The sequence below is a fragment of the Gymnoscopelus braueri genome (genome assembly GCF_963280865.1).
Source record: "Gymnoscopelus braueri genome assembly, chromosome: 2".
Classification (NCBI taxonomy): Eukaryota; Metazoa; Chordata; class Actinopteri; order Myctophiformes; family Myctophidae; genus Gymnoscopelus; species Gymnoscopelus braueri.
The window spans coordinates 57,581,076-57,602,712 of NC_137604.1; the positions used below are offsets into that span (position 1 = coordinate 57,581,076).

General features: G+C 40.6%; 1 protein-coding gene across 1 annotated transcript in view; it reads right to left on the minus strand.

Moving 5' to 3' along the window:
* Positions 1 to 21,637, minus strand: part of LOC308097771 (glutamate receptor ionotropic, NMDA 2A-like) — a gene marked incomplete at both ends in the record, with an annotated part of 203,780 nt that overhangs the window by 40,340 nt on the left and 141,803 nt on the right. Inside the window, 1 exon segment of the mRNA XM_080445794.1 lies at positions 2,152 to 2,320. Coding sequence (XP_080301920.1) covers positions 2,152 to 2,320 — 169 coding nt within the window.

The following is a 21,637-nucleotide window of genomic DNA, read 5'->3' on the forward strand; positions in this document are numbered from 1 at the left end:
CAGACAGACAGACAGACATATAGATAGATAGATATTGATTGATAGATAGATACAATTACTGTCAAAGGTAATTGCAATAGTTACCCACACCACTTAGATAAATTCAATTACAATAATGAGTATTTCTATTCCCAGCGGTGAGATATCAGTGTACATGCAGTATGAAGCGTACAGCCTAATTTATACTCTGTCCGTAGCACAAAGGTGTCGCACGGCAAAGATTTGCAGACCCCCTAAGAAAAATATGTTGTCCATTCGAAGAGAAGCTGATAAGAATTACGTTTATATAGGGGGGAAAAGAGGCCAATTTGCACCTGCAAAACCATTTCACACCGTGACAATGCTTGGACAAACCACTGATGTTCCACTGAATTGCCGATGGCAGGCTCTCTGAAACTCTGGAATGTCACATCTGTATGATCCTGTCCCCAAATAAACCCCAAGAGAGCCTCTGCACCCTGAGATAAACTCTCTGTGCTTCTCCCACCGTGCTTCCCCATAACTCCTTTTTAGAGCAGTATTTAATCCATTAAGACCGGGAACGCATCTGTGTCATTTTAAGATTTCTTTGGCTATTCAAAAATAGCAGATATACAAGCTCTGTGCCCCGCTATGAGCGCGACACTAGATCTGCATTTTTTTTTTTTAATCCTTGAAAATTTTTGCAAATCTTTGAATATATACAGTATATGCAATTTTAACTCAAATCTTTGCTTCTGGGGGTCCCTGGAACAAAATATTTTAAGTCCGCGGACAAATGCATATCATTTTGGGTAGTCTTTGACAGTGAGATATTATAGCTGATATTATAGCAACATATATATATATATTTTTTTAAGTTAGGATTTAGAACACATTTGTAGAATCCCCAGAAGCAAAGATTTGAGTTTAAAAAATTGCCAAAGAAATCTAAAATGACACTTTCCCGGTCTTAATGGGTTAACCTCTGCAAACCACAGTAATAAACAGTCCACAGCATGACAGTAACCCCCCCTGGCCAGGCTGGCATGGGGGGGGCAGACCAGCATTGTTTATACAGGTGGTTTAGGGCTCCTTTATTATCTCCCTAACAAAGGAGCAAACACCTCTGTCTTCACTCAGATCAAGAAGAAGTTTTAGGGCAATGTGGAAACGGAGCAAATGGAAACTAACGAGCTAAACATAATACAATCATGGAATAGTCTCTGTCGAGGTGGAAACAAGCACCCAGCGTTGATTTTATTACCTTAATAAACATCGTCATAAATACTATATGCTTCCAGTCGTTAGTTTAAAGTCTTCTTTCAATCATCATGATATGCATTTTGGTAAATTATGGTCCCATTTATTTTAAAATGGATTATAAAGTAATTCATTAATTGACAAGCTATACAACCAATAGCGTTCATTCCCCACCCCCGCTCTGGTCCCGACCAATAGCATTAATTTCCGAGTGCATAGGATATGACGCAATATGACGCGATATAGAAAGATGCCGAATTTGAAATCGTTTAAAAATAGGCTTCATTTGGAAACCTCATATATCCAAAAACTGTTACTTTTCAAGATTGAAAAAAAAACCCGGCAAAAGTAGAACGCACCGCGTATCAAGCTTGCAGATCTGCTACTTTTGATGCTTTTGTGTGACGCAAGTATAAGCCGTTAATTTATGAAAAAATCTCAAAAAGTAAAAAGTATGGAGATAGGAGGTTTCTGCCCCGAGAGCATCAAAATAATAAATCAGCAGCCTAGTTTACAGTCCAATATTCCCATAACAGAAACCGTGGTACGATGAAGTATATGAATTAGGCATGTAACGATTCACTCAACTCTCGATACGATATGAATCACGATACTAGGTTCACAATACGATTTTTCACGTTTTTTTAAACACATTATTTTACAGACAAACGAAAAATTGTTTTTTAAATTATTTCTCTTACACAAATCGAGTATTTTTGTCTTTTGTTTTTACAATACTGTTTTCTCTTATCCTCTTATCCTTTCAATACTGTAGCGAATGACTGAAAACTCTTTTTAATCAATTCTCTTACAAAGATCCTGAATTCTTTTTTTTTTACACAGCCTCTGCTGTTTGCATCGCAATATATTTTTTATTAAATCGATTTAAATTGTCACCAGTTTGAATCGATTTTCATTTTCGTTGCTTACCTCTCCCACCATGCCGTTCCACAGGCCGTGGATCTTCTTGCCGTGTTTTCCGTTGTTGACCAGGTAGAGGTCGTAGGTGAACTTGATGTTCCGGGCGATCTTCTTCAGGATGTCGATGCAGAAGCCCTTACAGCACTGCTTGATGTATGAGCCGCCCGACGTGGTATTGCTGGAACACACATACATACAATACACAGTCAGGGGGCTGTAACACACATACAGCACACCTAGGGGTCGTCAACCGAGGGTCCGGGACCCCAAGGAGGTCCTCAGAGTTAAACAGGGGGGCCACCAAATCTTTGTGTGATAGGATATTTTTACCAGCTAGCTCGAAGAGCACACACACACACACACACACACACACACACACACACACACACACACACACACACACACACACACACACACACACACACACACACACACACACACACACACACACACACACACACACACACACACACACACACACAGTCAGAGAGAGAAAGAAAAAAGAAATACAAATTGGATCAGGGCAAAACAAAGCGTGCAGCTAGCTGGTATACATGACGTGTCATGTCTTGTTTTTCACATTAACCACTTGAACCCTAGCATCCCTATTTTGAGGAGATCATTAGCCACAAATAGCAGATCTAGGGCTGAGGTTGCCATGGCAATCAATTGGCTCATTTGGGTCACGGCCAGAGCCTGGCCCAGAGCCTTTTCTGGCGGTTCAGGACAACCGCCTATCCGACCATCTCGGTGCCGGACACGGCACTCTCTCATCGTCATCTGCAACATGCGTGGCAAATTTGAAGTCGGTCGGTGGAGCGGTTCTCGAGATACAAGATTCCTTGCATTTATTGTAAGAAGATAGACAAATCTTTTTGATCATATTATAATCAAGAATTTCTTTTAAAATGGATCTATAGATTTTTTTACAATGGACTTAATCAATAACTGTGATGAACCACTTGTCAGCCCTATTTTTGTGGTTGTCTTTTTTGAAGGTTGTGCCTGAGGAAGGTTGTGTGCGACCAAAACGTTACCTTAATAAATCAGCTTAAAGTGTATCTTGCAAGTGACAGTATGCAGGTTATCTTTTATTGTTGATGTTAGGCCTGACCTCGTTTAGTCGAATAGTTGACTAATTAGTCGAGGGGTGTCTGAGTCGACTGCCAATCTCTTAGTCGAGAAAAAAATAATAATATACTTTTTTTTAAATTATTATTCGACTGAGAGATTGGCCTAGTTTGTTATATTAATTAACTAATAGTTTGCCAAAAATAGGATATACATCACGATTTATTGGGAGAAACCTAAATCAGACACTAAGCACCCCTACAGCCCAAATGGTATGTTCCTCTATTGCATAACATAGTTTTTGCATGATTTGACTGAGAGATTGCCAGTCTATTTTATAATTATTATTATTATTTTTTTGGGGGGTTAGTCGACTGCCAGTCGACTATTGGCAATTAGTCGCCAATCAGATTCGACTATACAAATCCTTAGTCGGGGACAGGCCTAGTTTCACCTGCTTTTAGACTTTAAGCCGGGTGTGCGAAAGCTTTGTATCGGTATTTTTGGAATAAAAACTATTATTTCTGCGTAATTTATGTATACATTTCTGTAATCGATTAAATCGATTTGTTTAATAAAATGTACGTGCGTGCCCAGTTTGGTCAGACCTGCTCAGAAGCAGACGTTTTTATTCTAGCCCATTAAAACCAGTAAAGCATCTGTCTCATTTTAGATTTGGCGTTGGCTATTCAAAAAAATAGCAGATGTACAAGCTCACAGCGCGTCACTTCGTGCCACGCTGCGAGCTTGTACATCTGCTATTTTTGAACATTTTAGAAAAATCTTGAAAGTGTTAACACATTGGGTGCCAGAGGTTTATTAAAATATTATACGTTGAGTGCCTGCATTTCTTCCATCCACTTGCGTTATACGTTTCGTGCTGTGAGAAGCCCCGACGCAGAAGTGCATGTAAACAAAGCGTGCGTGCGAGACGGCGGAGGGTCCCGACTAACGCCTGGAACAATAATATTTCCAACGCGACCCTCCATTGCAGCGTGATCGCCGATCGAAAACGGCTCACTTCCACCACATTAAAAAGAAATGGAGATATTAAGCTTTTAGTCAAGGAGATAACATTGAAAACGCCGACCGGAAGGATTTTTGACATGGAGCCAGATCCAGCCTCTTCTTCTCAGAAACTCTTTGGGTGATGTCAAAGTTTCGTTTTAGCGCCCCACGTGGCCCACATGTATAAAAATAGAATTGGGTCAAAAACGGTCCGGACCGTTTTCGGCACTTCTCGTTTGGACCCTCAAAAACGGTCCGGACCGTTTTTGGCATTCAATGTGTTAAGAGTGAGACCTACTGATTTAGAAGGCATTGGTAGAATCAGCACTGGGACTTAATGGACTGGTATAGTTAATGTTAAGTTGGCTATTCACTGAGGAATATCCAATATTCCCATAACAGACACCGTTGTGTGGTGCAACAAAGTATATGAATTAGGCATATAACGATTCACTGAAGTCACGATATGATATGAAACACGATACTAGGTTCACAATACGATTTTTCACGATTTTTTAAACACCAAATTATTTTACAGACAAAAAAAACGACTGATTTAGAAGGCATTGGTAGAATCAGCACTGGGTCTTCATGGACTGGTATAGTTGATGTTAAGTTGGCTGTTCACTAGGGAAGTTTTTGTTTCAGGAAAATCCATAGAGAAGGCGTGGCAGTTACGTCGGAGAACGATGTATCCGTAACTCAAAGCCGGGACAATCAATATGTTTATGTATTCTGTTTGTGGTGTATCTTGGTGTGTACAGTATGTCAATTTTGTGAGCCCGTGCGGGCTGGGCATTTTGTGGTGTAGGACACTATAATAAAAAATTCTATCTATCTATCTATCTGATGTTATCATTAGGTGTGTGCAGGTCCTGGAGCTTCTGGAGCGACAATGTTGACAGCTCATCAATCCAGCCAGCCAGTGTTACTGTACATCAAACTGGAATTATGACAGCTGCAGAGTCCCCATAAATACTGCCAAGGACAGGAAATACAGTGCAGTGTGTGTGTGTGTGTGTGTGTGTGTGTGTGTGTGTGTGTGTGTGTGTGTGTGTGTGTGTGTGTACTTGTATTATTATTCTTCCGAGGGTCATATGTCTCCACAATTATAGTAGAATTTGAGAATTGTGAGGACAATTTTCCCGGTCCTCAAAAAAGAGAAATGGTTGTTTTATAGTTGAAAACAATTTGGGGATTTAAGGTCCTTACACACCGGGAGGCGATGAACAGGCGTAATTATTTGTATCAGGTCGCAGCGCTGATCAACAGATAGACGTGCAACTAGTCGTCACTTTCTCGTCACTTTCTCATCACGTTTTCCTCATTGGCTGGCCTTGGTAAAGGGCCTCCCAATGAGGGCTCAATGACAGGCCCTGAACGGGAGGCCTCATCAAAATAAAAAAGTTTGGCGAAGCATTTTCGTAGCGTTTACCACTCGCGTCGCTACCTGGTGTGATGACCTCTAGGCTTACAATTAGGAACAGACTCAAGGGTTGGGATTAGGATTATAGGATTAGACATTTAGCCTTAAAGGGGCATTACACCCAGCCCAGGCTGATTTTTAAGTTTATTTTCCAGTTCAGGTTAAAAACTACAGCCGATTAAAAACATGGTGGACTAGTATGAGCAACACAGTTGCACCAAACTGATTAATCATGAGTGTGTCAGATTTTCATAGGTGTATCCAGAGCCAAGGGTGTGTGTGTGTGTATGTGTATGTGTATGTGTATGTGTATGTGTATGTGTGTGTGTGTGTGTGTGTGTGTGTGTGTGTGTGTGTGTGTGTGTGTGTGTGTGTGCGTGCGTGCGTGCGTGCGTGCGTGCGTGCGTGCGTGCGTGCGTGCGTGCGCGCGCGCTTGTGTGCGCATGTGTGTGTGTGTGTGTGCATGTGTGTGTGTGTGTGTGTGTGCATGTGTGTGTGGTGCTAGAGAAGCAAAGCAGATGAAAACACGGTGGTATGGACTCGGAGCAGAGCAGATGCTGCTAGTCTTTAAATAGAGCTGAGCTGCTCTGCTCAGAACAGCCAGCCCACATGACTCCCTCTCTCTCTGCATTCCAGGCTAAAACTATAGCTATTAGCTTCACAGCTATTATTGTTTTTCATTAATCGAATAATCGAGATTCTTCTAAATTCTTTTTTAATATAATAAAAAAAGATTATATAATTATTTTTTAAAACTATTTTCAACTATTTTTAACTACGAGGAAAAAAACTACAACTTTTCCCTAAAAATATTAAAATCGATTATCGATTCTTTTTCATAATTAATACATCGACTAGTTTAATAATTGACCTTTGCACGTCTATATGCGTTGCATTAACCCTCTCTCTTTGTCTCATTTTGTCTTCCTCGTTTGTCTCCACTCACACACATATCCAAAGTGAACCCAAGACAAAAAAAAAAGAAAACATGCCATCTCCGGTTTAGCCTACTTCCCGTATCTGTGTGAAGTAGGCGTCCGCCTTTTTAGGAGACCGTAAGCTGGTTGGAGTCTATTATTTACAATGGAAGAGTGAACGTGAACACAGCTTCTGAACCGTTCTTTAGCCCCATGGTCACTGAACTAAATATTGGACCTGATCGTCACAGGCCACACAATATTCCCAAGGTTTTCACACTGTAATGGCTGAGACAAATCAGGAGAAAATCGACTTTATTATCAACCTGTCTCTGTTCCAGCAACACACTCTCGTGGGATCTCGCCCCAGTATACATCAGACGTTCGCAAGATCAGACGGCGCCCACATAGGAGACCATTTGTAGGATTTGTGTACCATTTCGCCTCTAGTGGCTCCAATTGGGATGGCCTATCTTTAAAAGGACCCCTGGCTAATAAGCCTTTTATGCATTTATACATTATAATTGCCCTCTATAACAAAACATTAAAATTAAAAACACAGTATTTTATTTACTTTAGACTCAATAGGGAAAACACCCAACCATGATGTTGTCATCATGTGCTAATAAAAACATAAAAAATATTGTTGCTCATATTAACCTTAGGAAGTATTAAGTAGTTTTTTTATCTGCACATTAATTGCATACATTCCATAGGGTTGACCACACATGGAAAAATGACATCAACTTGCGACGGGAGCGGTCCTTATTGAGTGAACGATGAACTATTTCTAAAATAAATAAAATATTTAAGATGTTTTAAATTTTAAACTTTAGTTATATAGGGCAAGTGTAATGTATTAAGGCATATAAGGCTTAGTAGCCAGGGATCAATTTAATAATTGAATATCTTTGGCGTAGACAGACCCACCAGTAAACTCTCCTCTGACATCCAGAGTCTACCCAGGCCCAGCAATAGGACCCACAGAGAAGGAAAATGTACAGCAGATGTACAGCACAAGGTCACAACGCGTCACTTTACACCGTAGATCTGCTCTTTTTGAAAATGTTTATGCTTAGGTGAGGCAAGTTAATATTAGGCATACAGTAGATATAAATGAGAGCACGTCTTCAATGAAAGCCATCAGCTCGGACATCAAAGGAATCCCTTTGGTCAGCTGAAATCTGCTATCATCAAGGCCAACGTCACAAGCGTTTAATTCTGCCGCCGGAAACAGCACCGCCTCACGTCTCGTCCATCCGTGTCTTTGATGCGTAGCTATACTGCTAGCCGTATGAATTGCAATTTGCAGCACGGCTGACCTTTTACAGTTCAATGTTTTTGCTGATTGAAACTCCGCTCGGCGGGAAAGTTCATGAAGAAGGAAAAAAGGGAAAAAAGGAAAGAAAGACAAGAAAGAAAATAGATAGAATCTGTACGATTCCAGAACGCTTGGGCGTACAACTGTCAAAGAATCTAAACATCAAGAGATTAAAAGAACCTTTTAACATAAGTCATGTGCAGAGCAGCTCTGTGTGTGTGCGTGTGCGTGTGCGTGTGTGTACAATTTATGCACAATGCCCCAGGTGTTCCATGGCACAGATATACATTGTCTTTCCCCAGCTGAGCCTCCCAACCCCGCAACCGCCCTAGCATGTCCTTATGGCATTGTTTAAACACACACGTGCGCACACACACACACACAGACAGACACACACACACACACACACACACACACACACACACACACACACACACACACACACACACACACACACACACACACACACACACACACACACACACACACACAGCGGAGTACATCTGTTTGCCGGGATGGTAGATGGAGACGGTCTTTCCACTGTACTGTACGTCACACTTTGGTAAACAAACACAGATAAGTAGTGGCGGCTGGGTGGATGCCAGTGTTCATGGATGGCTGAATGTACGGTATATAACTGAACTGTACATACATGTCCAGCCATCTGTACCGTACTGTACTGTATATGAACCTTGTATCTCCATATTTCAACTCTTTATATTTCCCTACTTTAAAAATAGCCCATGTACAAGCTTGTAGATGCGGGCCATTTTCCACTATTTCATATTATTTGTTTTCAGTGGTGTAAAGTAACTAAGTACATTTACTCAAGTACTGTACATAAGTACAATTTTGAGGTATTTCTACTTATGTATTTCCAATTGTCTGTACTTTCACTACATCTCAGAGGCTAATATTATACTTTTACTCCACTACAATTATTTGAAAACGTTTAGGTACTAGTTACTTTGTAGATTTTGATTATTATTACAAAACATACATTAACCACTTCAGCCCTATATACACTACATTTCGGCCATTTGAAAATGGCCGATCTACAAGCTCACAATGCGTCGTGATGCGACACATTGTGAGCTTGTAGATCTGCTATTTTCTAAAGATTTTTGACATCCTGATACAATACAATCGAGCATGCGCGACAGTCGGTCGTGTACGGTCGGTCGGTCGGTCGTCCACCGTCTATTCGCATACGGGTCCTTTTCAGCCGAGTGCAGCCGACTAGAGCCAAGCGAAAACAAACGGCAGCCATTGAAATGTCTCCATCTCCATCTCAACCGGACATCACTGCCCTTTCCCTCACGCACAAAAAGGTAATCATAGCTGCTTTTTCCTTCTTTCAACGATGTGCGCGTGTGTGTACGTCCTGTGTGTGTGCGTGTGTGGTTTGTCTGTGCGGTCTTCTACACCGACGTTCGGGATCAGAGTTTCCAGATTGTGCACGAGAAACAAGCAACCAGGTTTATGAAAACAAGCCCAAAAGAAGCGAGCCCTTCAACCCGCGGCGTCAAACTCTAGAGGTTCTAGTTATATATATATATATATATATATATATATATATATATATATATATATATATATATATATATATATATATTTGACGTTCGGGATCAGAGTTTCCAGATTGTGCACGAGAAACAAGCAACCAGGTTTATGAAAACAAGCCCAAAAGAAGCGAGCCCTTCAACCCGCGGCGTCAAACTCTAGAGGTTCTAGTTATATATATATATATATATATATATATATATATATATATATATATATATATTTGAAAACTTGTGAAATGGGATATTCTGCATAATGAGTACTTTTGGTACTTTAAGTACATTTTTGGGCGGTGAAACCGCCCCTATAAGTGAGGTTTGGATATTTGTACAACAAATCCCGCGCTGTGATTGGCCAAAAATGTACCCCGCCTAACCCTGCACCGTGATTGGCCAATCACAGTCTATTCAGGACTGTGATTGGCCAGTGTCACATGACACATGTGCATAGCCCTATAAATAGGACTATGCACAAATGTGTTTTTTTTAAGTTAGGGGTGTACAATGGTTGGTCCACAATATTACTTTTCTTTAAGTGCCCCTATAAGTGAGGTTTGGATATTTGTACAACAAATCCTGCGCTGTGATTGGCCAAAAATGTACCCCGCCTAACCCTGCACCGTGATTGGCCAATCACAGTCTATTCAGGACTGTGATTGGCCAGTGTCACATGACACATGTGCATAGCCCTATAAATAGGACTATGCACAAATGTGTTTTTTTTAAGTTAGGGGTGTACAATGGTTGGTCCACAATATTACTTTTCTTTAAGTGCCCCTATAAGTGAGGTTTGGATATTTGTACAACAAATCCTGCGCTGTGATTGGCCAAAAATGTACCCCGCCTAACCCTGCACCGTGATTGGCCAATCACAGTCTATTCAGGACTGTGATTGGCCAGTGTCACATGACACATGTGCATAGCCCTATATAAGAAACCATAACTTAAAAAAAAACATAAATTTGTTTTTTTTAAGTTATGGTTTCTTCCATCATAGTGGCATAGAGTGGCAGTTGGGGCAAACGCAGTCAGTGGGGCAAACGCAGTCCCCACCAATATTATTTACGATTCTGTGCCTATCGGTACATAACTCGGACGGCGCTTAGTCGACTAGCAGACCATCGGCCAGTCGTCGCGGGCACTCGCGCCTGGAGGCGCTCAGGCGCGACTCCTCGGCCTCAAGGTCTGCTGAGTCGGCGCGCCTCCGTCATGGTCCAAAACTATACTTTATCGGCAAAAAAAAGGAGTTGAGGATTTTAGTTTTCTCCCAAGCGGGAGTCGATCTCAGACTCCCAGTGGTAGTGGATAGGGAGTCTAATGATTAGCGAGGTGCGCCACTGAGGCCGGTGCTGAGATTGGGTATTTGGGCTAAATTAGAATGTGACGTCCTAACTCTTCTATTGTAGAAGAAAGAAGTCCCCGCCCGCGCCCGCCCCCAAAAGGAAGACTGTGCACTTACATATATCGCGCCAATCACAGTGCAGGAAACTCATTAGTATTAGTTTCCTGCATTGTGATTGGCTCATTAGTAGACCCCTAGCTGTACTGTGATTGGCTGACTCTATTGGCTGACTCTATTCAGCACTGTGATTGGCTAGCGAGACACATGATGACATTAATAACCTATAAATAAGATTATGAATCCATTTTTTTTGGAAGTGAGCTTTATGACTTTAATAAAGATTCTTTTCAATAAATGTATTTCTTTTTTGAAGTGAGCTTCCATCACTATGATGACCACTGTGATGACCACACCGCCCACTTCACACTGGGTGTGATTTTTATTTTACTTAAGTATAAAAGTACCAATACTTTTATACCAGTACCAATGCAGAAATCCTCTGATACAAGTAAAAGTCCTGCATTTGACTCCAGTAAAAGTACACAAGTATTGGCACCAAAGACAGTATATACTTAAAGTACCAAATTCAAAGTAAGGTTCCTGTACTGTCCACAGCCCTCCTCTGAGACACAGACCGGAGCAGAAAAAAACATGGCACCATATAATGAGCATTAGCAAAGACCAATTATATGAATGTAGGTTGAAAAGTCAGGTCCTTTAAGTCAGTGTTTATCAACCCTGGCAAACGTCCCAATTTTGGGCCGGGGCTACTGCTGAGGTGTGCCACGCCGTTTGAAGAAGGTTTGAAAAAATATATAGAAAACCCCCCCTTTTTTTTACAATAATAATAATAATCAGGCATAGAAACAGCCCCGAGGTGAAAAGGGTGTTTTTTTTCGGGTCAGGTGTCACACTATTGCCCTATTTGGATTCAAAACGGCTAGTGGAAGCTGAAAAGCTACAAGTTTGCATGTCTGAATAATGCAAAAACTGAAATATTTGCATTTGCTTTTTTTCTCCCCCATATATTTTCATAATAAAAAAGTGCGTATCGTATCAAAATCGTATCGTATCGAAGTTGTGTGCCCAATATCGTATTGTATCGTTTCATGAAATGAAAAAACACCCCTAGTGTGTGTGTATATATATATACCGTATATATATATAATTATATATATATATATACCGTATATCTAGGTGTGCCCTGGGATCTTTTGTCTATGCCAGGTGTGCCTTGGCACAAAAAAGGTTGATAAACACTGCTTTAAGTCATTGGTTCTAAAAGTGTGGTCCGGGGACACCCAGGGGTCCTTGGGGGGGGGACCAGGGGGTCCCCAGCAAAATAAGTTAATACAGCATCACAATCATTTAACAACTTCATCCATTTATACGTGGTGTGGAGTTTCACTGGGAAACCGCCCGACAGGTAGGCACCTCACCAGGGAGAAACAGTGGGAGAGAGACAGAGAGAGACCTGGCAGACAGCACCACAGCCTAGGCCACGTCATCGAGGGGCGGTACCTACCTCTCCTCATCATGAATCAGCCCCAACTCAGCGCACCTGCGATGACCGGCTAGGTGTGGCACCCAAACTACAAACACAGCCGCTCTGTCTCAGTCTCCACTGGCTCTCCTGGTGAATGGACAGGTGCTCGGGCGGTAAGTGAGAAACTCCACTATTTCCCTTTACCTACAGTATGATGACGTTGCTAAAGTGAAATTGGAAACTAAAAGAATGTCTCTTTTATTTTATAGGCAACCTGCGGAACGTACTAAAATGCATGGATTGTGATTGTGAAAGGAAACCCCGACCCTGGGAAGAACCTGTGTTATTGTTGAGTTACTTTTATGATTTGAGTTTGAAAAGAAATATATAAACAATGCTCTCTGAGCCAAACCTGCAATAAATGCCCTTTATTTGGTTTGTACCCTGCCTCTGTGTCTTGGCCTTGATCAGTGTCCCACAGTGGGCTATTCAAAAACAGCAGATCTACAAGCTCACAGCTTTTAGATCTGCTATTTTTGATTTTTGGGGGAAAAATATCGAAAATGTTTGGACATTTTTGAATACTTTTGAATTTTTTACATAAATCTACTCTCCTGGGGGTCCCTGGCACAAAATAAATCAGATGGGGGTCCGCGGCCAAATATATATCAATTTGGGTGTCCTTGAAATGAAAAAGTTTGAGAAGCACTGCTCTAAGTACAGTACTCGAGTAAATGTTGTACGCGGTTACATTTCCACCAGTGGTTCTTCTCTGCCTGCTGGTGTAGTCATCATTATCTGTCAAGAGACGGGCTGGCAGTGTCTTTGAACCAGTGACAGTTACATATCACCAGGCTGGCGGGCGCTTCGCTCATTCATGATCGAGTCCAATGAATCCCCTCCAGTTATATTCTGCTGCTATACGTTCTCATTCTCATCATGACCAGTGGTGGATATAGATAGATAGGTCCTGTCACATAATGTTGTTACATAATCGCCTAATCGCAATTGAGATAATCGTAATTATTTTTGCATGATCGTCATATTCGTTTCCATGTTGAAAAATGTTCAGATGTTTTCAAACATTTCCCCAAAAAAAATCAGAAATAGCACATCTACAAGCTTATATATTTAAGTAAGTATAACATAAGGCTAATAGGTTTAATGAATGTTTTGTAATCACCAAAGTAATTAGTTTGTGACATCGAAGTCCACGGGCAAATCGCAGCACTTTTCTGAGCCTAATTATGCAGTAAACCCCAGACAACAGAAAATCCACTGAATGTTCAAAGTTCTTTTTTTTTGTAATTGTGGTCAGAAAACAAAACAAAAAAAACAAAAAAAATATAAAGTTGAAATTTGATGTCATGAAACCTTTAAATACAGTTATTGAGTAAACGTACTACATGGTTATTTTTCACAGCAATACATTTCACGCCGCTACATTCCCAATTCTCACGACTACATGTCCACGTTGTAAGCTCTCCCCGCACGACTTCACTATCTTCCCGTTCCACCACTGCTGCTATCACAGCTGTGATGATGGAACACCCCGAGAGTGGCGAGGGCTGTTGACAAGGAATTAAACTATATCTGTATCTATATCTATAACTGTTGGACATGGAATTAAACTATATCTGTATCTATAACTGTTTGACAAGGAATTAAACTATATCTGTATCTATAACTGTTTGACAAGGAATTAAACTATATCACAGTCCATATTGGCTGGAAACCAACTTTGTACCTCCAAAACGGTTACTTCTCAGGAAATGGAAAAAAAGATCCTGTATTCCGATGAAATTTAGTTATTATATAGTGGGGCAGAAACCTTGTATCTCATTCTCCATATTCTAACTTTTTGTGTTTTTTTCGTAAATGAACTTGATCATACTACAGCGTCACACAAAAGCATCAAAGGTAGCAGATCCACAAGCTCGAAACGCGACGCGAAGCGACGTGTTTTGAGCTTGTGGATCTGCTACTTTTGCTACATTTGAATCCTGAAAACTAGACATAGTTTCCAATACAATATTCCATACAATTATGGAATACAATGTGTATATGTATGTATGTATATATAAAATATGCAATACAAAAATACAATTTCCATACAATCCCACTGCCTTCCCAGCTTCCACCTGTATAGGCTCTGTTTCTAGATTCCCCTTGGGGGTCTTAATTCATTCCCTGTAAATTATATTTGGCATGTAACATTAATTAAAATGTTCATGCTTACAGGGAATCAATAGATACTGAGCCCTGACGCCAAACTATGCTTCATATATCTATGCTCAAGTATGCTCAATACAAATATTTTCTAAAATTAATCTAAGAGTTAGTTGTCTGACTGAAATGAGATTTCCACCCGACGGAGACAATATTGTCAATACTTACGATATAGGCTTGTTGATACTTTTCATTTGGCTCGATATTTATAAAACCCACAGACAGGATTAACCACTTTCACTTTCGCTCTAAAGTCTTTTTTTTTTAAATTGCCCATCTACAAGCTCACACGTCTCGCACGTTGTGAGCTTACAGATCTTCTATGTTTTCTACTTTTGTGCGACACTCTTATACGACAAAGTAGGGGAATAATATATGAAAAAACCAAAAAAATATATGAATATGGAGGTTTGATATAGTACCATATTATGATAATTGCTGCTTCGCCCAGCCCCTTTAACTAGCGGTGCGTTTTTTTTTAAGCATCACTCCACAACAATTCCACCGGCATCCATCGCCTCAGTAGACGTTTTGAATTAAAACTCACTTACCTAAATGGCTCCCCAAGTCTCCAATCTAAAACATGCCCTGGAGATGGAATTCGTAGCTGCATGGGTATCTATCACTCTGACACCCCCCAGCTTCACTCATGTGTGTACAGTACATCCCTCCCTTAATCCATTAAGACCGGGAACGCATCTGTGTCATTTTAGATTTCTTTGGCTATTCAAAAATAGCAGATATACAAGCTCAGAGCGCAGCACCGAGTGCCGCGCTATGAGCTTGTAGATCTGCTATTTTTTGCAAATCTTGTTTTTTTTGGGCAAATCTTTGAATATACATATTTTTGAAGTGAACATTTGTAACTACAAATGTCTTCTAAATCCTAACAGTTTTCAGAAAAAATTATGTTGCTATTTATCAGTGGTGCTTAAAACCTTTTTTCATGTCAAGGACCCCCAAAATGTATTTGGCCGCGGACCCCCATCTGAAAATATGTTGTTCCAGGGACCCCCGGAAGCAAAGATTTGAGTTAAAGATATTCGATTGAAAAAATATATGTATTAAAATATATTCATTTGCTAAAAAAAAGATTTAAAAAAAATAGCAGATCTACAAGTTAATAGCGCGGCACTCGGTGAGTGTATTGTATATATGTATATCTGATATTTTTTAATAGCCAAAGTATAAAATATAGATAAAGTGGTTACACGGATGTGTTCCCGGTTTGAATGGGTTAATAGGAAACACATCTCCCTTGTGTGTTTATTTTTTCAGTGTGTTTGTGTGGAGACAACCCCAGAACAACATACCAATAAGACAGACACTGTAATGTTATTCCATCTCTGGGCATACTATACGTGCGGATGCCAGCTGGTGTGGGAAGCAGCAACAGATTACAATTACTCAAGTACTGTACTTAAAGGACGACTTCACCCATTTCTTCATAATTATAATGGACCCTTCGCTAAGCTCCACCCACTCCACTCTGCCAGACCAAGGTCTGGCACGCTGTGCTTCTCTCCCATTGACATGCATGTTATATATGAATAATTGATCATTTCAGGGAGCAAGAGCTTCCAAATCTCTTCTAAATCTAGTCAATGAGGCCTGCAGTAGGCTATGCGCTGGAAAGATTTGCATGACATTATTTCAACAAAATAAAGATACAGGGAAATAGAGGGAGAAACAGTGTATCCAACTCAATCAACTTTAGCGTCATTATCACCGGAGAGGAGTTTTCATGTAACGCACGGTAAGACTACAAATAGTAGAAGTTAAACAATAGATATACTTTAACGTGCGGAATCCGAAACAGGCAACATGTACAAGTTGGGCTGTGAGTCTGAATTTCTGTGTTGAACTCGGAACTTGGGCTTTAGAAGTTACTGACTGTCTCCATAACACATACATCTGCTATCAAAAATATTAACAGCCCAAACGACATGTTTATCTAAACATGCTCATGAATCTAATAGTGATTGTTTCAGGATACACCATGCCAAAGTAACCATTGGCGTCAACACAAACACATCAGCATCAGATCACTGCGGATTTGTACATTTGTTTGTTTTGTATGATTTGCACCTTTGTTACGATTACGGTGATTAGTATTATTGCCATCACCTGGGCGGTGATGAGTGAGTCGTGTAACTTTCCCAACGTTAAGCTGTGTATGTGTTCAACAACACAGTCATGCAGCCTTGCAGTTTAAGTGCAGATTTTAGTTGGGCTAAGGGGTGAAAAATGCACCCTCCAACCGTTTTCTGGGTACGTGGAATCTGTTGCTGGTGTGGGTTCCTCTGAGACACTCCACCAAGTAGACAAAAATGGCTATAATGAGCATTAGTGAGGACCAATTATTTGAAGATAGGTTGAAAATGGGTGAAGTGGTCCTTCAAGTACCATTTTGAGGTACCAAAATAGGGTACGGTATAAAACGGTATAAAAAACGAATGGAGAGCTCCGGTTCTATTTTCTTTAGTCTGGATGACGAACAGTTATCGTCGTTGTGTATACCAACAATCTGAAACCCGATCATAAGCTAAGCTAAGCTAAGCGAAGATGGCCTGCGGAAGAGCGGCGGAAATACAGAGGTCGATCTCCGCTCTCTGCTGATCTCTGCTGGTCGATCTGTCGTGTGTGTTTATAAACATAGCCAGACAAACGATTTAAATGGATATAACAATTTTGTGACCGGTTGAAAAGGTTATAAAACACGAAAATCGCTGGCACTGGGTGAGTACATTATGAAAATACTCGGGCAGTCAAAGAGTTAATACTTTTAATTCTAATACTCTCTAATGTACTACAAAATCTCCTATTTTCAAAAAAAATTAGAAATGTGAGTACTTATACTTTGGTTCTGTAAGTATATATTGATACCAATACTGAACTGAAGTAACATTTTGTAAACATGCCTTTTACTTGAAATTGTGGTATTGCTACTTTCACTAAGTATTTATGTACTTCTTCCCACACTGTTGGGGATACTGTACGTGCAAACGCAACCGAATTCCAAGTCAGCGTTTGTATGTTGACTGCATTCCAACTCCCACCAGGAAATGTAAAGATGAAAACATTATCAATTGTGATTTTCGACATCTAAAGCTTTTTGCCATTTAAAGCCTCTTGCCATGATGGGATTACAACAACGATTCTTCATGGCCCATTTGCTTCACGGCTTTTAGACGCATGATTGAACTGTACTCCTGTCAGTAGGGGCCGCATGCTTTGTAAGCACCCGATCGATAGAGAAATGCTGACAAATTAACTGACTGACACGGGGATCAACAAACCAGCCAGGTGAACATGAATGAACGACAGAAAAGCCACAGCCGCGACACCAGAGGGAGCGACCATGATCTGGTAACAACCCAAATTTAAAACCAACGTGGGAACATTCTCATTCTACTACTCTGCCAGCTAATCAGCTAATCGATGCTCGTGCTCTGGCTTGAATCAATGGGAAATAACATAGTATATATATACTATACGCATCTGTGTCAATCTAAAATGACACATTCAATCCCTGATTGAATGGGTTAACATGTCTGAAAAACACAGACATTGTGCTGTTGTTTTTGTTAATATGGACCATATGGAAACATTAGGCTTTGGCTTTTTTGTGACATAACCATGTTCATTTTCAATGGTGATACATTGCTTTCGATTGTATGTCTGTTTGTATTGTATTGTATGTTTTTTTGGCGGACTGCTCGCCCCTAGCGGGGTTAAGTTTAGGAATAAGGTTAAGTTTAGGCATAGTTTTACTGATGTTAAGTTTAGGAATAAGGTTAGGTTTAGGCATAGTTTTACTGAGGTTAAGTATAGGAATAAGGTTAGGTTTAGGCATAGTTTTACTGAGGTTAAGTATAGGAATAAGGTTGGGGTTAGGCATAGTTTTACTGAGGTTAAGTATAGGAATACCTGGTGGCGACCGTTCTGAGGTCGCCGGATTTGACGCGGGCGAGTGTGTTTTGGGGCGAGCATTTTTGTATTCCTCTATTGTATACTGTAGTGCGTGCGTGCACAGACTGCAGTGGGGGTCTCAGCATTTGTCAGATGTAATGTAAGAAGGGGGGCTCCAGGTAAAAAAGGCTAGGGGAACCACTGCTGTACGTGATGAACAGTATGACCTATGCAACTTGCTTTGAACATGGCTGTTGAAAACTTCTGTCTCAGAACAATGAATGAACCTCACTAACTGTGTAGAGGTGCTCAATGAAGGGTCCATACGTTCAATACAAAAAAAAGCACTTGCCTTGTAAAAAAAAAAGGTACACGCTGAGAATTCCTCATGCACAGTTTGCGGCCTGGAGAAAAACCTTCTGCTGCATGTACCACAACACATTTCTTTAACAAAAAAAAGGAAAAAAGTCATAAACTGGCATGAAATGCGAACCACGACTGAGCTGCACGACTGTGGCACACGCTGGTGGATTTGATTAGTATTGATCGGATTGATCTGATATCTGTGGGGATCTGCAGGCAAACCACGCTGAGACTGGCTTACAAAATAATGAATGTCTGGGAGACAGACTGTCTCTCTACTAAAGCAGATTTGATAGGACAAAAACACACGGCTGAATAAACAGACTTGATGAGCAAAGCCGAGAATGATACTGAATCTATTGCCACGTTCCTCTATTTTGCGATCCAACTTCCACCATGGGTCGTCGTGTCGCCTTGTCGTGTCTTGTGTTGTGTTGTGTTGTCTCGTCGTTGCCTGAGGCAGAAAAGTGCCTCAGGCAACTCAAACGAGACCGAACTCAGTAACAAAGATGGCACTAAAGTCACCCTCAGTGATGATGCACAATAGAGAAAGCGATGTTTATGAGCTATCGCTGAAATAATGTGACCTGACTAAACGGGTGATCATTGAGAACCTTAGCGTCTCTGTTCTTTCATTTCATATCAAAGTAGAGAGAATTCATGCTATTGCTTGTTTAGAATGATCCAACCGTTTTGGAAGTATACACCTAATAGAATGAATGTGAATTTAAAACCTATTAACAGAGAAGTTCACATTGAAAGGGAATCTTTCTTTCTTTCCAGTCACTATTGTCTAGCAAAAGGCCATTCCAGATTGCATTGCATGTGAATTCATGCTAAGAGATTCCTCTCAGTAGCTGTAATCCACACTTTGAAGGTCAGACCCAATGAACTGTGTTAGGACCAGTTTATAATATCTGTGTACAGAGATATATATTATAATGTGTGTATATAAGTTCTTTCTTTGATTTGTATTCATTTAATTGAATTCCTGCAATGTATTAATCCAATGTGTAATATGTCTGACAGTCCTTATCAGCTAGTAGAATTCCACTCCACAGTCTCCTCCTTTCTCCTGTCTTTTGATAATAAAGTGCTTGGTAGAGGGGAGGATGCGCCATTGTAAGTTGGGATCGTGTCCAGTGAGATACATGGTCGTTTACAATCCTCGTACGAGTAAAAGAGATCTCGTGTGTCACGTGTCTTCTTTATCTGTGTGTGATCAACAGCAAGGGGGTTTAAGATAACGATCAAGAACCTATCATTTCACTGGTCCTTCGTGTCGGATTTCTACGTCGTTTTTGGAAGAGGAGAAGAGGACGCATCGCAAGTCTATCGATAGCCAGAGATCTGAGAGGGTCCTGCAAGCCCTGGGGTGTAAACCAGGCCGGTGTTCACCAGTCCGAAATCTTCTCTTCGACGAACGACTGCCGAAATCTGAACGTGATCACACGCCTATAAGAAACATGTAAGTGTGGTCCTTGTGTGGACATATTGTTGTTATTACTAAGGTGTAATATTGACAAGTGTGTTGTAGTTGTGCATAGATAAGCAACTACAGTTATAGTTGTGTTGTAGTGGCGGGGGCCACTGCATTTTATTAGCTGCAAGAGTTATACTGAGAACGAGTTTTGTGTGAGTTCAAGAGAGAGTCACGGTAGTTAAAAGATAAAGAGTCTGATAGCTCCCTCCGGAGGATTTAGTGATTTATCCTCTGGGGCAAGTCGACACGTAGTGGACCCTCCAGGGCAGATCCTTTTGTCTATGTTTAGTCTATATATCTTATAACCCCCATATCATTCTCAGGGGTGTACGGTGTGTGGTTTGAATGTGATCCCCTGGGCTAGTCCACACGTGGTAAACATTGGTGAATATTTGGGTGTGATACAGTTTTGACCAGTATACAGCAGTGCCTAGATAAATGTTGAAATACACTTAGTTAGGATAAGAACAAGATATTTACAGTGAATAAAATAATTTCTACACATTGAACAGAACATTATAATAACCACACATATTTAAGTTTTCACCCACATAATAGTAATTGACTGCTAATATGGAGAAGGAAAAAGAAGATACAGGTGCTCCTGTGAAACAAGTGATTGTAGTCGATGTTACCAACGAAGGAGATAAGCCAAAGCAGGGCAAGAAGAGAGGCCAGACAAGGGCCCCCAGATCATGTTTTAGGTGTGGTCGTTTAGGCCATTTTGTGGCTGATTGTATATCAAGCACAACAGTACATGGATGGGATGATACGAGGAAAGAGAAAGGCCAAACAAGGGCCCCCAACTCATGTTGTATATGTGGTCGTAAGGGCCATCTTCTCTTCGGACTGGCTGTTTGCGAGTCATGCAATATGTATGGCTGGGATGATTAGAGAAGAGAGAAAGAGAAGAAGATAGGAGGCTGTGCGCATTAGAGCGACAGCGAGAGAGAGAGAGTTTTGTAGAAAGAAGAACATGTTTTGTTTTGTCTAAAAGATGTGTAAATGAGAGAGTGGATTGTGCATTTTTTGTGATCTGTATGAATGCCCCAATAGATGCAGTAATCATTTAAACATTTCAAATTTCCATGTCGTGGTGCACAACGACATGTAAGAAGTGATGTTTAAATGAGTGAGAGAGAAGAGGAAGAAAGAGAGACTGTATGTGTATGTGTATGGGTGTGTGTGGAGGAATGTACTTTTATTTAGTAAGAACATGAGAATATAGTACATGGAAGTACAGTCCACCTACATGATTAATTATGTCCTGCATGAAAGGAGAGAGAGTGTGCGTGTGTGTTCAGGTGTTAGTGTACATGAATTGTGAGTGAATGTGGTGTTTGGGTGTAATACATATGTACTATATGTAAAGTGT